The sequence below is a fragment of the Podarcis tiliguerta genome, assembly GCF_965153285.1.
Source record: "Podarcis tiliguerta genome assembly, chromosome: 2".
In the NCBI taxonomy this organism is placed as follows: Eukaryota; Metazoa; Chordata; class Lepidosauria; order Squamata; family Lacertidae; genus Podarcis; species Podarcis tiliguerta.
The window spans coordinates 2,898,572-2,913,060 of NC_139535.1; the positions used below are offsets into that span (position 1 = coordinate 2,898,572).

At 45.2% G+C, this 14,489-nt stretch overlaps 1 protein-coding gene across 1 annotated transcript; it reads left to right on the forward strand.

Annotated features, from left to right (window-relative positions):
• Positions 1-6,800: 6,800 nt before the first annotated feature.
• Positions 6,801-9,602, forward strand: LOC310672780 (vomeronasal type-2 receptor 26-like; the record flags this gene model as incomplete). The annotated part of the gene is made up of 3 exons (XM_083430431.1): positions 6,801-7,055; positions 7,487-7,613; positions 8,648-9,602. The coding sequence occupies 3 exons, from the start codon at positions 6,801-6,803 to the stop codon at positions 9,556-9,558; spliced, it is 1,293 nt and encodes a 430-aa protein (XP_083286557.1). The 3' UTR covers positions 9,559-9,602.
• Positions 9,603-14,489: the final 4,887 nt, after the last annotated feature.

Genomic DNA, 14,489 nt, shown 5'->3' on the forward strand with positions numbered 1-14,489 from the left:
GTTATAGTGCCACTGTATTCTGCTCTGGTCAGACCTCACCTGGAGTACTGTGTCCAGTTCTGGGCACCACAGTTCAAGAAGGACACTGACAAACTAGAACGTGTACAGAGGAGGGCAACCAAAATGGTCAAAGGCCTGGAAACAATGCCTTATGAGGATCGGCTAAGGGAGCTGGGCATGTTTAGCCTGGAGAAGAGGAGGTTAAGGGGTGATATGATAGCCATGTTCAAATATATCAAAGGATGTCACATAGAGGAGGGAGAAAGGTTGTTTTCTGCTGCTCCAGAGAAGCGGACACGGAGCAATGGATACAAACTACAAGAAAGAAGATTCCACCTAAACATTAGGAAGAACTTCCTGACAGTAAGAGCTGTTCGACAGTGGAATTTGCTGCCAAGGAGTGTGGTGGAGTCTCCTTCTTTGGAGGTCTTTAAGCAGAGGCTTGACAACCATATGTCAGGAGTGCTCTGATGGTGTTTCCTGCTTGGCAGGGGGTTGGACTCGATGACCCTTGTGGTCTCTTCCAACTCTATGATTCTATGATTCATAGCAATCCTCACAACTTTGTGAGGTTAGGCATTGGGGAAGCCTTAGTCTTGGCTGGAGGGGAGGTTACAGCCTCTGTCCGCCCCTTCTTGGTTAAGTGTATCCTGTCAAAGGGATCTGTGAGGAGTTGCTTCTGTCTGGATGCCCAGCAGGGGGCTAGGGCCATAGCACTCCTCCCACAGGGACCCTTCGGTGATTACCCCTACTTGATGTAAGTCATGGGGGGGCAGGTGTGGATTACCCTTAGATGCACCCCCAGCAGATGGACTGGGGTGGAATAAATGGCTATACGCAATGCCGATGCCAAACCATTCACATCTGTAATCAATAGAGTTGTGGCTCATTTGGACCCAATGTTCTGCTGTTGTCTTGTCTGGTTTTTCATCACTTAGGGAGTGACAGGAACACAGGAGCTTGGCAAACAATTTGTAGGCTCTTTGGGTGATTCCCACTTCTAAAGGAGCAAGTGCATAGTTTGGGGGTACTCTTGGATACACCTTTGTCACTAGAGACCCATGTGTCCTCTATGGCTGTTTGTGAACAGGAATAGCCTGACCACTGGAGCAATGGAAAACTTGGAGCTGGACTACTGCAATGCACTCTTTCTGGGGCTGCCCTTGGGTCTGGTGCAGAATCTCTAGTTGGTGCCAAAAGATGTGGCCAGGTTGTCCTTGCGAGATTTTGGTCAAGAACATCTGGCACCACACACCTCGCCCATTTGAAGGACTATCCACTTAAACCTATTTTCTGCTTCCTGCAACTTCCATTCCTGATTCACCAGAGGACCTCTTCTCTTATTCCATGACTACTAAGCTTACCCAGGAGGCACCTTGTTGGAAGCTTTTTTTGGAAGTCCAAGTGTTGATTTGTCTGTTTCTTTATTAAATTTCTACACTGTCCTTCACCCAATGTTCTCAGTGTGGTTCACAGCATAAAAATATAGGTTAAGACCAAAAAGTATATAATAAAAACAAGAACAAAAACAAAAACCTACAAAAAAATCTGCTGAATCGCCTCTGTCTTTACGTGAAATTTCAGTTCCCTTGTTCACCTCTCAAATTCATCAGAATAGCCCTATCCTGTGTTAGCATCAGTGCGGGGGGTGGGGGGGTGGGATTCTGCCAGGGCTCACGTATGATAGTTCAGGGAACTTCTAACTCTTAATCTTGGTACTTTTCACCAATCTTTGGCATTTGCATCTCACAGTTTGGAGGCAGATGTTGGAGTTTTCGCAAACATGTTTTTCTTCAGCCCTGCAGTTGCAGGTGGAGCTGCATAAAGTGTTTAGGAACTTGCAGAAGTGGTACTTTTTCTCCATATAATTATCAAAATGATAGTGTGTGTTGTTTTTTTTGCTTCCAAAGATCACATTTGAGTCCACTAAACGTGATGTTATGGATCTGAGGCAGAAAGGTCTGGCAGATATATGCCTCCTGAGCCACCCAAAACTTGGGGGGGCTGAGATTTAGGACAGATGATAACTGCACCAGAATGAGGTTGGCTTGACTTCTCTCCACTTCAGATGTGACCCCTCTGCAGAGCTCCGTTAGTAAGAAGAAAGTTACTGCATCTTGCAAGGACCACAACAAAAGGCTTCTAATTCTTTGTAAGGGAGCAGTCATAAAGGAGGTGCTCGTTCCTGGGAGGAAAAAAGATGGTCCTCATTCTGCTGCTTCTACTGCCTTATGGGGACTGTGGGAAACTGAAGACAAAATGCCTCTTGTCTTTGGAAAGGGATGAGATAGATTCACCTAATTATTTCAGGCCAGGAGACCACCTCATCAGTGGGGTCCTCTCTGCCACAAACATTATGTTTCATCCTCATATCTTTAGCCAATGTCCTTCCACCAGCTTTTATTGGTAAGACGTTTTGTGGGGATGGAGTTCCTGGTGTTCCACTTGCTACCATTTCCATGAGATCCAACTCATCTCCAGTTACTTTCTGGGGGCTTTATCATGATCTGGTACCTGCCTTTAAGAACATAAGAAGATCCCAGTGGCAGATAAATTTGGGGGTGATTAGGCTCTCAGCGGCTACCAGTCACAATGGCTATGTTCTCCATTCACTGTCACAGGTACTATGCCTCTGGGTACCAGTAACTGAGAATCTCAAGTAGGGGAAGAGTTCTTGTGCTTCTCAGTTTTGCATGTGCATCTGGTTGGCCGCCTTGAGAATTCTGGAACAGATGAGCCTTTGGGCTGATTCTGCAGGATTCTTCTGAAAAATGATGGTAGGAGAAGGGTGTCTTTTTGCCTTAGGTTTAATATAAAGGGGGGAAATATCTACTTTCTCAAAGCGGAATTATGATAGTGCTTTCTGGATCTTTTAATCACTTTCTTAGATCCCTAATAATAATAATAATAATAATAATAATAATTTTATGCCCCACCCATCTGGCTGGCTTTCCCCAGCCACTCTGGGCAACTTCCAACAAAATATTAAAATACAGTGATCTGTTAAACATTAAAAGCTTCCCTAAACAGGGCTGCCTTCTGATGTCTTCTAAATGTCCGCTAGTTGTTCTTCTCTTTGGCATCTGGTGGGAGGGTGTTCCACAGGGCGGGTGCCACTACCGAGAAGGCCCTCTACCTGGTTGCCTGTAACTTGGCTTCTTGGCGTGAGGGAACCGCCAGACGGCCCATGGCGCTGGACCTCAGGGTCCGAGCAGAACGATGGAGGTGGAGACGCTCTTTCAGGTATACTGGACCGAGGCCGTTTAGGGCTTAAACGTCAGCACCAACACTTTGAATATATTATGTCCCACATCCTTTGCCCATTTTATCGTAACGCAATTTACCTGGTCCTCTTTAGTGTCCCATTCCAAAAGCTTGTAAACGTACTGAGAACCAATGTAGATCTTTCAAGATTGGTATTATGTGGTCTCGGCGGTCGCTCCCAGTCACCAGTCTAGCTGCCGCATTCTAGATTAGTTGTAGTTTCCGGGTCACCTTTAAAGGTAGTCCCACATAGAGCGCATTGCAGTAATCCAAGCGAGAGATAACTAGTGCGTGCACCACTCTGGCGAGACAGTTTGTGGGCAGGTAGGGTCTCAGCCTGCATACCAGGTGGAGCTGGTAGACAGCTGCCCTGGACTCAGAATTGACCTGCGCCTCCATGGACAGCTGTGAGTCCAAAATGACTCCCAGGCTGCGCACCTGGTCCTCCAGGGACACAGTTACCCCATTCAGGACCAGGGAGTCCTCCACACCTGCCTGCCTCCTGTCCCCCCAAAACAGTACTTCTGTCTTGTCAGGATTCAGCCTCAATCTGTTAGCCGCCATCCAACCTCCATCCGCCTCCAGACACTCACACAGGACCTTCACTGCCTTCACTGGTTCTGATTTGAAAGAGGTAGAGCTGAATATTAGAGGTAGAACAGAAATATCACTTGAAAAGTACTGGCATGTATATAATTTCTCCCCCCAGGAAAGGATCCACAAAGTACTGGCAGCTCCTCTCCTTCTTGTATGCCATTCAAGCGATCAACCAGAATCAAAAGCTGTTACCCAACATCACCCTGGGCTACAGCATCCATGAGAACTTTTTTGATGGAAGGGTGACCTATGATGCTTTGCTAGACATGCTGTCAATTGGGCAGCTGAGCTTTCCAAACTACAGCTGTGGTAAACAGACTAACTTACTGGCTGTTCTTGAAGGGTCCGACTCTCAAAACTCCATCCAGATTTCAAATGTGTTGGGCATCTATAAAATCCCACAGGTAGGAATGGAGAGAGGTATAATAGCATTATGATATTGGCAGTCTTATTTTCAACTACCCTCCTGTTGATCCCTAGCATCAAATTTGCCTTCTTTACGGCTGCCACAACCTTCAAGGAAATCACTGTTCCCACCAAAGGGTCCTTGCAATAGACCTTCCTCCTTCCTAAGACCTTCCCAATCTCATGTTGGGCTTAGAAATATTTAGGCTTTGATCTGAAATCAAACAAGATCCAAATCTTCCTTCTCTTCCCAGGTCACTTATGCTTTTGTCTCTCATGTTCTGAATGATAAGAGGCATTTCCCTTTTTTCTACCGGATGGTCCCCAAAGAAGAAGCCCTGTACCCAGGGATTGTCAAGCTGCTCCAGCACTTCCGATGGACGTTGATTGGCCTCCTTGCACCAGACACCGACAATGGAGAGCGGTTCCTGAAGAGCTTGACACCCGTGCTCATCAAGAGCGGTGTCTGTGTTGTCATCTCACAAAGCATCCAAGGACTGAATACAAATGGAGTAGACATTCCTCGTCTTCCATTCGACAAGTGGAGGCAAGTGCATGTATTTGTTTACTACGGGGAAATGACTTATTTCTTAGATGGACTACTCATTATACAACAGTTTTTTGACATAGGGATGAAATCCATTGTTGGGAAAATCTTCATCACAACAGTTTTGTGGGATGTCGCCCTGGAACTGATGTATAATTTGATATCTTTCCAATACATCCATGGTATATTTTCCTTCTTCACTGAGACAAGTAAAGAGGCAAAATACGGTGATTTTCCACCCTTTTTCTTTGGTATTAAGAAGTTTTGGGAGGATGCTTTTAATTGTTCCTATTCAAAGCATGCATTCTCAGTGAAAGGCCGGACAAGATGCAGAGAGAGAGAGAAACTGGAGAGGCTTCCCCAAGAAGATCTGGAAAGAATCCTCTCTCTAGACAGCTACAGGATCTACAACACTCTGCAAGCCGTGGCTCATGCCTTAAATGCTGCATATTCATCTAAATCTAAGCAGAGGGGAACTGAGAGAATGGGACTTCAAAGGCTACAACCATGGCAGGTATTTTCTTTCCCTTCATAGACATCTCAACTGAGCATGACAATCGATTGTAGTGTTGCAGATATTGAATATTGTGCAGTTTGAAATGATTGGAAGCATAAGAACTGGAAGCATTCATTTAGATATTACACTCTCTCTCTCTCTCTCTCTCTCTCTCTCTCTCTCTCTCTCTCTCCATCTTTCTCTTTCTCCTGCCTTCCAGCCTCCAGGCTGTTTGCTTTATCTTCTGGAGAGCTTCCTTTACAAAACTCTATTGAGTTTTGGAGCCAAAGACAAAAAGGCAACTCCCTTCAAAAAGGAGATATTGCAATCCAATACCTTCATCACATGATCTAAGGTTACAACACTCACATGTTAAACCAGTTAGTTAATCTTAATCTCAGCAAGAGCCCAGAGCCCTTTAGGAAAAAAAACTACTATGGAAAAATCCCAAAGTTTGCAAAACACATTACCCATTTTCCATTTTAAACCTTCCTTAATACATATACATTTTTCATCTCTGTTTGCTATTCTTATTCTTGCCTCATTGCACAGCCCCCCAAGCAACTGCTCCCATCATGTGCCCAATTCTCCTTTCCCCGCAAGTTGGAATTATTTTTGGCAGGGGAGATGACATTGATCAGGCTGTCTCTAGTCTCTATTCCTTTGACACCCGCTTGACTCTGCTCTGGCTCTCTGCTCCCTCCACCAAGCTCGTCCCTTTCCCTGCTGAAGCCCATATTGGAGATTTCATTCAGCTTGCCTTGAAAGGAAAAGCGAACCTAATTCACTCTTTCTGAAACAATCCAAGGGGGCAGCATCCTTCAAAAACATGCTTACTAGGAGAAAATCACACAGAAACGCTGAAGAATTCGGAAGAGTTTCTATTATTATTATTTAAAAAATGCTTCAGAGATGTGGAGAACTGAATTTAAGATTGCGGTGTGTGAGAGAGAAAACAGTATGAACCAAAAGTGACAAGATCCCTCCATGACTATTTGAGTCTGCAACCAGCCCTAAGCAAATGGGAAGTGGATTGTCAGTATGCTTCCATTATTATTATTATTATTATTATTAGATAATTTTTATTAAATTTTCAATCTAACAATTCCAAATAAACATTTTACAAACTCTGAAATATCCGATGACTTCCCTTCTTCTCTTTCCATGGTTCATTTATACATCCCTTATATTTTGCTATAACCATTCAAATCAGTTTTCTACTTTTACATCCATCAAACATTATTTATGTGGTTGAGTTTATCTTAATGCTGCCACCATTTTCAGCTGCATACAGTTATTTTCCCTATATTCAATAAATGCTTTCCACTCTTCTTTTGATGTATGTTCTTCTTGCTCTCTTATTCTGCATGTTAAATCTCCAATTTCTGCATTTTCTGTCCACTTAAGTTGCCAATCCTCTTTAGCTGGGACCTCGCTCACTTTCCATTTCTGGGCCAGCAAAACAGGGGCCTTTGCTTCCCTTTATTCTAAATGCTCTCATCTTTGCTTCTGTTCCAGCTCCACCCTTTCCTAGGAAACACCCAGTTCTACAATTCTTCCATGGACAGAGTGTATTTGGATGAGAACGGGGAGCTGGCAGCCGACTTGGACATTGTGAACTGGGTGGTGTTCCCCAATAAATCCGTCCTCAGAGTGAAGTTTGGGAGTATCGACAGACAAGGATCCCCAGACCTGAAGTGCTCCATCGACCAGGAGGCCATTGTGTGGCCCAAGTGGCTCAATCAGGTGACGGGGAGTGGGAATCATGCCTGTCATTTTGCTGTCTTTTCTATGAGCTGTAATAAGTGCTCCCTGTTCTGTGGGCTGCTGCCCTCAGTTGCCTGTCAACTCCAGCACTGGGCTGTTGTTCCAGATAGTTCCTACAGCTCCTCCGCTCAGCTGGGTGCCAAAGGAGGCTTCCTGCTAAACTGTGTGTCTGAGGAAAGGGGGGCTCCTTGCTTTTCTGTTGTTACACGTATTTCTATCAGTAGTGAATGGCCCATATACAGAACTTTATTTAATGGAGGTCCTTTGTTTTTTTCTGAATTTAATCATGAATAATTCATGTAATGGACAGTGATGGGAAATGCTTAGTTTCAAGCTATAGTCTAGATGCTACAGCAGATACTATGCCTCAAACAACAATTCTCATTGACGCTCTTCGTCTCTGTGCCTAGACCCTTCCTACTTCCAGGTGTGTGGAAAGCTGTCGCCCTGGATCCGTCAAGGTGATTCAGGAAGGGAAGCCTCTTTGCTGTTATGAATGTCTTCCCTGTGCAGAAGGGACCATCTCCGCTCAGGAAGGTGGGTGACTCCAAGGGAAAGGCTGGCCTTGGGGAAGAGAGAAGGGGTCAGTCAGGAATCTCTCAAAACCAATTCTGGGCAGGACAAGGCTGGTATGCTTCATGTGTGGGAGGGAACTGGGTGATTCAAATCATCATCATCATCAATCTCTTTTTATGATTATAGTTAATGATATTGTTCTAAAATGTATCATCATCATCGTATATATAAATATATTAAGCTGATTGGGAAAGGAGGATATAAACATGTCAATCACTAAATGGCTGCCCACCCATTTCCCACCTCTTAGCCCTACTATTCATCCTTACTCCAAAAAATACCTTTGGTCAAATGTGAAGGAGGGAGGTCTAAACCACGGAGCCTCTTGGTCTTGCTGAAGGTCAGCAGTTCGAAACCACGTGACGGGCTGAGGTCCCGTTTCTCTGTCTCAGCTTCTTCCATCCTAGCAGTTTGAAAGCACACCAGTGCAAGTAGATGGATAGGTGTCACTGCAGCGGGAAGGTAAATGGTGTTTCCGTGCGCTCTGGCATTCGTCATGGCGCTCTGGCATTCGTCATGGTGTCCCTTTGCACCAGAAGCGGTTTAGTCATGCTGGCCACATGACCCAGAAAGCTGTCTGTGGACAAACACCAGCTCCCTCGGTCTGAAGCGAGATGAACACTGCACCCCATAGTTGCCATTGACTAGACTTAACTGTCCCGGGGTCCTTAAGGAGGGAGATTGTTATGGACCTAGGGTAGATATTAGACTTCTGCACAGACCCCTGGTCCTCCTTTTGGCCCTGGTATAGGGGGCTCCAAGCAGCCAAAACTGCCAGAGGCCAAGCTGGGGATCTCCAGCCCTGGAATCTGTTCCAAATTTCTTTGGGGTAGAGCTAATTAAATACCTGTAGTGATCTGTGGCTGTCCCAGACTGACTTGGTCTACAACTGAATCCCTCCCCAGAGGCTAGATACTGCTCAGGGCTTGGCTGATTCCAGAGTAGTAGACATTACTCTTTCTCTCTCTCTCTCTCTCTCTCTCTCTCTCTTGCAGATGCAGACCATTGCAAAAAATGCCCAGAAAATCAGCACCCAAACAAGAACCGAGATCAATGTGTGTTCAAGCATATCACCTTCCTAGCCTATGAAGAATCTCTGGGGGTTGTCCTACTTTCCCTTGCCCTACTGGGGTCCTTAGCCTCAAGCTTTGTTTTAGGAATCTTTATTAAATACAACGAAACTCCCATAGTCAAAGCCAACAACCGGGACCTCTCCTACATCCTCCTCGTCTCCCTCCTGCTTTCCTTTTTGTCCTCCTTCCTGTTCATTGGGAGGCCAAGGAAAGGGACCTGCCTTCTCCGACAAACAGCCTTCAGCATCATCTTCTCTGTTGCTGCTTCTTCTGTGTTGGCAAAAACCATCACTGTGGTTCTGGCCTTCCTGGCCACCAAGCCAGGGAACTCAGTGAGGAGATGGCTGGGGAAGAGTCTGGCCAACTCCATTGTCATTTCCTGTTCCTGTGTCCAAGTTGTCATCTGCATGATTTGGCTGGGAATCTCACCACCATTCCCAGACTCTGACATGCACTCCCGGCCTGGGGAGATCATCCTGCAATGCAACGAAGGGTCTGTGGCCATGTTCTATAGTGCCCTTGGCTACATGGGCTTCTTGGCAGCCATCTGCTTCACAGTGGCTTTCCTAGCCAGGAAGCTGCCTGGGGCCTTCAATGAAGCCAAGCTGATCACCTTCAGCATGCTGGTCTTCTGCAGTGTTTGGGTGTCCTTTGTGCCCACCTACCTGAGCACCAAGGGGAAATACATGGTAGCCGTTCAGGTTTTCTCCATCTTGGCCTCCAGTGCTGGGCTCCTGGGCTGCATCTTCATTCCCAAATGCTACATTATTTTGCTGAGACCTGATCTGAACGCAAAGGAGCACCTGACAGCAAAAACTAAAGATAGCATCTGATTCTTAAAATACTATTTTTCAAGAAGGTAGAGAAGTGATGTTCTTGAAAAATGATGTTTCAGTTTAAAAAAATCGTTACCCTCATTTGATCAAGTACAACCAACCAACTTAATGGAAGTAGTTATGAAATTCGTATTTGGCTGAAAATTTGTTAATACTTTGGAAGATATAGATCACATAGATCACAGGGAATTCACATTACCAAAATTTTGTAATTATTCTTGGAACGGAACAAGGATGTCCACTGTCACTCCTGTTTTTTCTCCAAGTGAATCTCCAGCCCCCGGCTCTCTCACTTCCTCATTCATCATCACCTCCTCTGCGGGTGCTGCTAAGTGCGCTCTGTCTTTGAGCTCTTTGCTCTCCTACTTTTAAGGCTCGCTGGGTTCTGGAAGATGGTGGGTCTAGAATGGTTTCTAATGACGTGTCAGCCAGATGTTGCTCTGGCTCTCCCATGATTTCCCAACTTTCCCCCTCATCTGCCTCTTCCCTTTATACTTTCTTCCTCTTCCTCCTCGCTGGGAGGGTCCGAATGGAGAGGTGGTCTCCCCCATTCCTCCCTGGCCCTTGGTCATCTTGGTCACCCTTCACCCCATACCTGCCAACTCATCAATATCTTCCTTAATTTATGGTGCCCAGAACTGGACACAGTATTCCAGGTGTGGTCTGACCAAGGCAGAATAGAGTGGGACTATTACGTCCCTTGATCGGGACACTATACTTCTGTTGAAGCAGACTAAGATTTCACTTTTATAAACTTTATAGAACTGTTTAGAACTTTTACAGCTGCCTGGAACTTCCAAAACTGTATTGGAGAATCACGGGAGGCGGGAGCCATCCGTACTGCAGACACCAAGAAGCAATCAGGGTGGGTAGTGCAATCAAAGTGGTGCGGGAACTTTATGATCCTTGTGTTCAGGACCCTTGTGTTTCTGGGACCCATAGATGGCTGTGGGGACATGCAACAGACCACGCTTATATAGAGCATGAAACCCACAAAAACGGTTAGCTCCATTGGGCCCTTAACTTTAAAAGGGGGGGGGGAGTTTCAGGGAGCATGTGGAAGATTGGGGGAAATCAAAACCCATTCCTCCTGATCAGAATTGATGAGTTGATGACCACTGTAAGCAGATGAAAAGATTAGCAGGATTGCAATAACACTTGTAATGTAGCAATTGCTATGGAGAAAATGGAGTGATGTAAAATATGGACTATTGAACAGTATGCAGTTGAAAACCCATGGAGGGGAAGGTGAGAAGTCCAAAGATTTGGAGAGATCTTTAAATATAGATGTGTATGGTTGTATTGTTATAATCTTATACTCGCAAAATCAAATAAAAATATTAAAAGAAAAGAATTGATGAGCTGGTTGTGTTGAGTGCTCACAGCCCATCCCAAGCAAAACATTCAGCTTCATTGGGCCCTTAATCCAAAATGCGGGCTGAAGGGGCCACATAGGGCAGGGGGACTTGAAACCCATTCCTTGTGACCAAGAACAACAGGAAATTCACATAGGGGGTCCAAGCAACCCACCCTGAAAACAATATTAGATTCATCCCTCTCTTAAACCAAAATAGGATTTCAGGGGCCACCTGGAAGGTTGGGGGGCTCTAACACATTCCTTGGGATTGCAGGGGGATGAGATGGTTGTGCACAACCTGCCACCCTCAAAAATATGTTTGTGGTGACATTTAAAACTAGCCCGTTTGGGATGTCCTAAAAGAACGAGGGAAAGAAGGAAACACACTAGCCACTTTTCATTTGTGATGTAGGCTTTTTGCTCTATCCCTCTCACCGTCTGCAGCTGTTTAGGGAATTGACAAGACAGGGGATATTTTATGCACCAAACCTTTCAGACTCAGTGCGAGAAATTATGAATCTCTGGAGAAATCCCTGGAGAAATCCCCGGGAAAAATAAGAATATTTATGAGGCGGGGAAGCATCGCCCTGGCAACCTTCTGGAGTCTCTCTGTGGCTTGAGGAGCAGATGCAGAGATGGAGAAAACATGTTTGTAAGAACACAGAGAAGCAGCTGCCCTGTTTTGACATGGGCCAGCATAGGGTGGAACGGTCTGCTTGGATTTTAAATAGCAATGCACCTTCGATAGGGTCAGAACCAATATATATTAGAATGTATGCAAATATATACACGCTCTACATAGAGTACCTACATCTGAACACTGTGAACTCATGAAACCTACTCCCTTTACAAGGAGATTCTTATTCTTATTATTTTTTATTTATTGAGTTTATATACCGTTGTATACATAGAGGTCTCAGCGCAGTTCACAGAAAAGATCACAACATATATAACCAGAATAAAAACAACAGTCCAATAACACCCACCCCCCGAAGGAGCCACATTTTAAAAGGGTATAGGATGTCACTCAGGTCAACCAAAGGCCTGGTTAAAGAGGAAGGTTTTTGCCCGGTGCCTAAAGGTATATAATGAAGGCGCCAGGCAAACCTCCCTGGCGAGAGCATTCCACAGACAGGGAGCCACTGCAGAGAAGGCCCCGTTCTCGTGTTGCCGCCCTACGGACCTCTTGAGGAGGAGGCACACGAAGGAGGGCCTCAGAAGATGATCTCAGGGTCTGGGTAGGTTTATATGGGAAGAGGCGGCCCTTGAGGTATTGCAGTCCTGAGATCACGCTGACATGCTTGGATCTCTGCATCCCCAAGGCCATCTTCCCCCTTACCAGACACATTCTAAACTAACTGAACCTTCCGCAACATCTGAATTATCACAGAAACTTTGCCTACTTGCACATTCTCTGAGGGTTATGAAGAACTCCAAGCATTTGCAGTCATCCCCACCAAACAGAACTTTATTTCTGCAATACAATGCAACTTAAGCACAGGCAACTTGCCGTTTGCTCGGTGGTTGCCATCTGGGTCATCGCACAGCAGCAGTCGCGCAAAAGCCCATTTCAGGGGCCCGATGCCTCAGATCAAGGCAATGCCCCAAAGTGACCCCATTACCCCCACTTTCTCTTTTTTTAAAAAAAAATAATTTTTATTAGTTTACAACAAAATAAAACAAATCATACATTATTTTCACATTCAAATATTCATAGTCTTTCTTTTTTGGACTTCCTTCAGCTTTTCCATAAATCTTTCGTAGTCTTTATTAGTTTATGCATTTCTTTTGCTTTATATTGTCATTGTTTAGATCTTTTCCCCTTCATTTCCTTTTAACAATATCTCTCGCGTTTTCACAGTGCTCTTTTAAAACCTTCTAGCGTTATTTGACCTTCACTTATACTTTCCAGATAATCAACAAATTTTCCCCAGTTTTCTGTAAACTTTTGGTCTCTTAGGTATCTAATCTTTCCCGTCATCTTGTCCAATTCAGCATAGTCTAACAACTTAGCTCTCCAATCTTCCATTGTCGGTATTTCTTGTTGTTTCCATTTCTGTGCCAGTAACATCCTTGCAGCCGTCGTTGCATACTGGAAAAACTTACTGTCCTTACTTTTAATCTCTTTTCCTGTAATGCCTAGTAGAAAGGTACCATCTTTTTCTTTACATTTCCAACACTTATTACAAGTCTTATACATTTTTGCTAATTTTACCGGTGTAATGTACCACCTGTAAAACATTTTCATAACGTTCTCTTTCAATGCCGTACATGCGGTGAACTTTAAGTTCTCCTTCCAAAGTTTTCCCCAGTCTTCAAATTGTATATTATAACCTATGTCTCTGGCCCAATGTATCATGACCGACTTTACTTCCTCATCTTTCAAATTCCACTCTAATAACAAATTATACATTTTCGACAAGTTTTTTACCTCCTTATTCACTATCTCTGACTGGAATGTTGAATCTTTATCTGCATAACCATATTCTTTAACATCCTTCCTAAACATTTCATTACCCCCACTTTCTCAGCCGGAATTCCCTCCTCCCGTGGATGCCTCTTCCTTTCCCTCCAGTCCTTCCTTGGGTCTCTTTGTTGGCGCTGACGCCTCGCCTCCATTGTGCTTGGAGCTGCGCAAGAGAGAGAGCAAATTGTGCGGGGAGGGGGGCGGTACGCAACTTTGCAAGTAATTATTATTATTATTTATTTATACTCTGCCCATCTGGCTGAGTTTCCCCAACCACTCTGGATGGCTCCTAATCAAGTGTTAAAAACAGTACAGCGTTACATATTAAAAACTTCCCTGAACAGGGCTGCCTTAAGATGTCTTCTGAATGTCAGGTAGTTGTTTATCTCTTTGCTATCCGATGGGAGGGCATTCCACAGGGTGGGTGCCACTACTGAGCAGGCCCTCTGTCTGGTTCCCTGTAGCCTCACTTCGCACAATGAGGGAACTGCCAGAAGGCCCTCAGCGCTGGATCTCAGTGTCCGGGCTTAACGATGGGGGTGGAGACGCTCCTTCAGGTATACAGGAACGAGGCTGTTTAGGGCTTTAATGGTCAGCACCAACACTTTGAATCATGCTCGGAAACGTACTGGGAGCCAATGCAGATCTCTCAGAATCGGTGTTATGTGGTCCCAGCAGACACTCCTAGTCACCAGTCTAGCTGCCGCATTCTGGATTAATTGCAGTTTCCGGGTCACCTTCAAAGGTAGCCCCACATAGAATGTGTTGCAGTAGTCAAAGCGGGAGATAACTAGAGCATGCACCACTCTGGTGAGCCAGTCCGCAGGCAGGTAGGGTTTTAGCCTGTGTACCAGGTGGAGCTGGTAGACAGCTGCCCTGGACACAGAGTTAAGCTGCGCCTCCATGGACAGCTGTGAGTCCAAAATGACTCCCAGGCTGCACACCTGGTCCTTCAGGGGCACAGTTACCCCATTCAAAACCAGGGAATCCCCCACACCCACCCGCTCCCTGTCCCCCCCTAAACAGTACTTCTGTCTTGTCAGGATTCAACCTCAATCTGTTAGCCACCATCCATCCTCCAACCGCCTCCAGGCACTCATACAA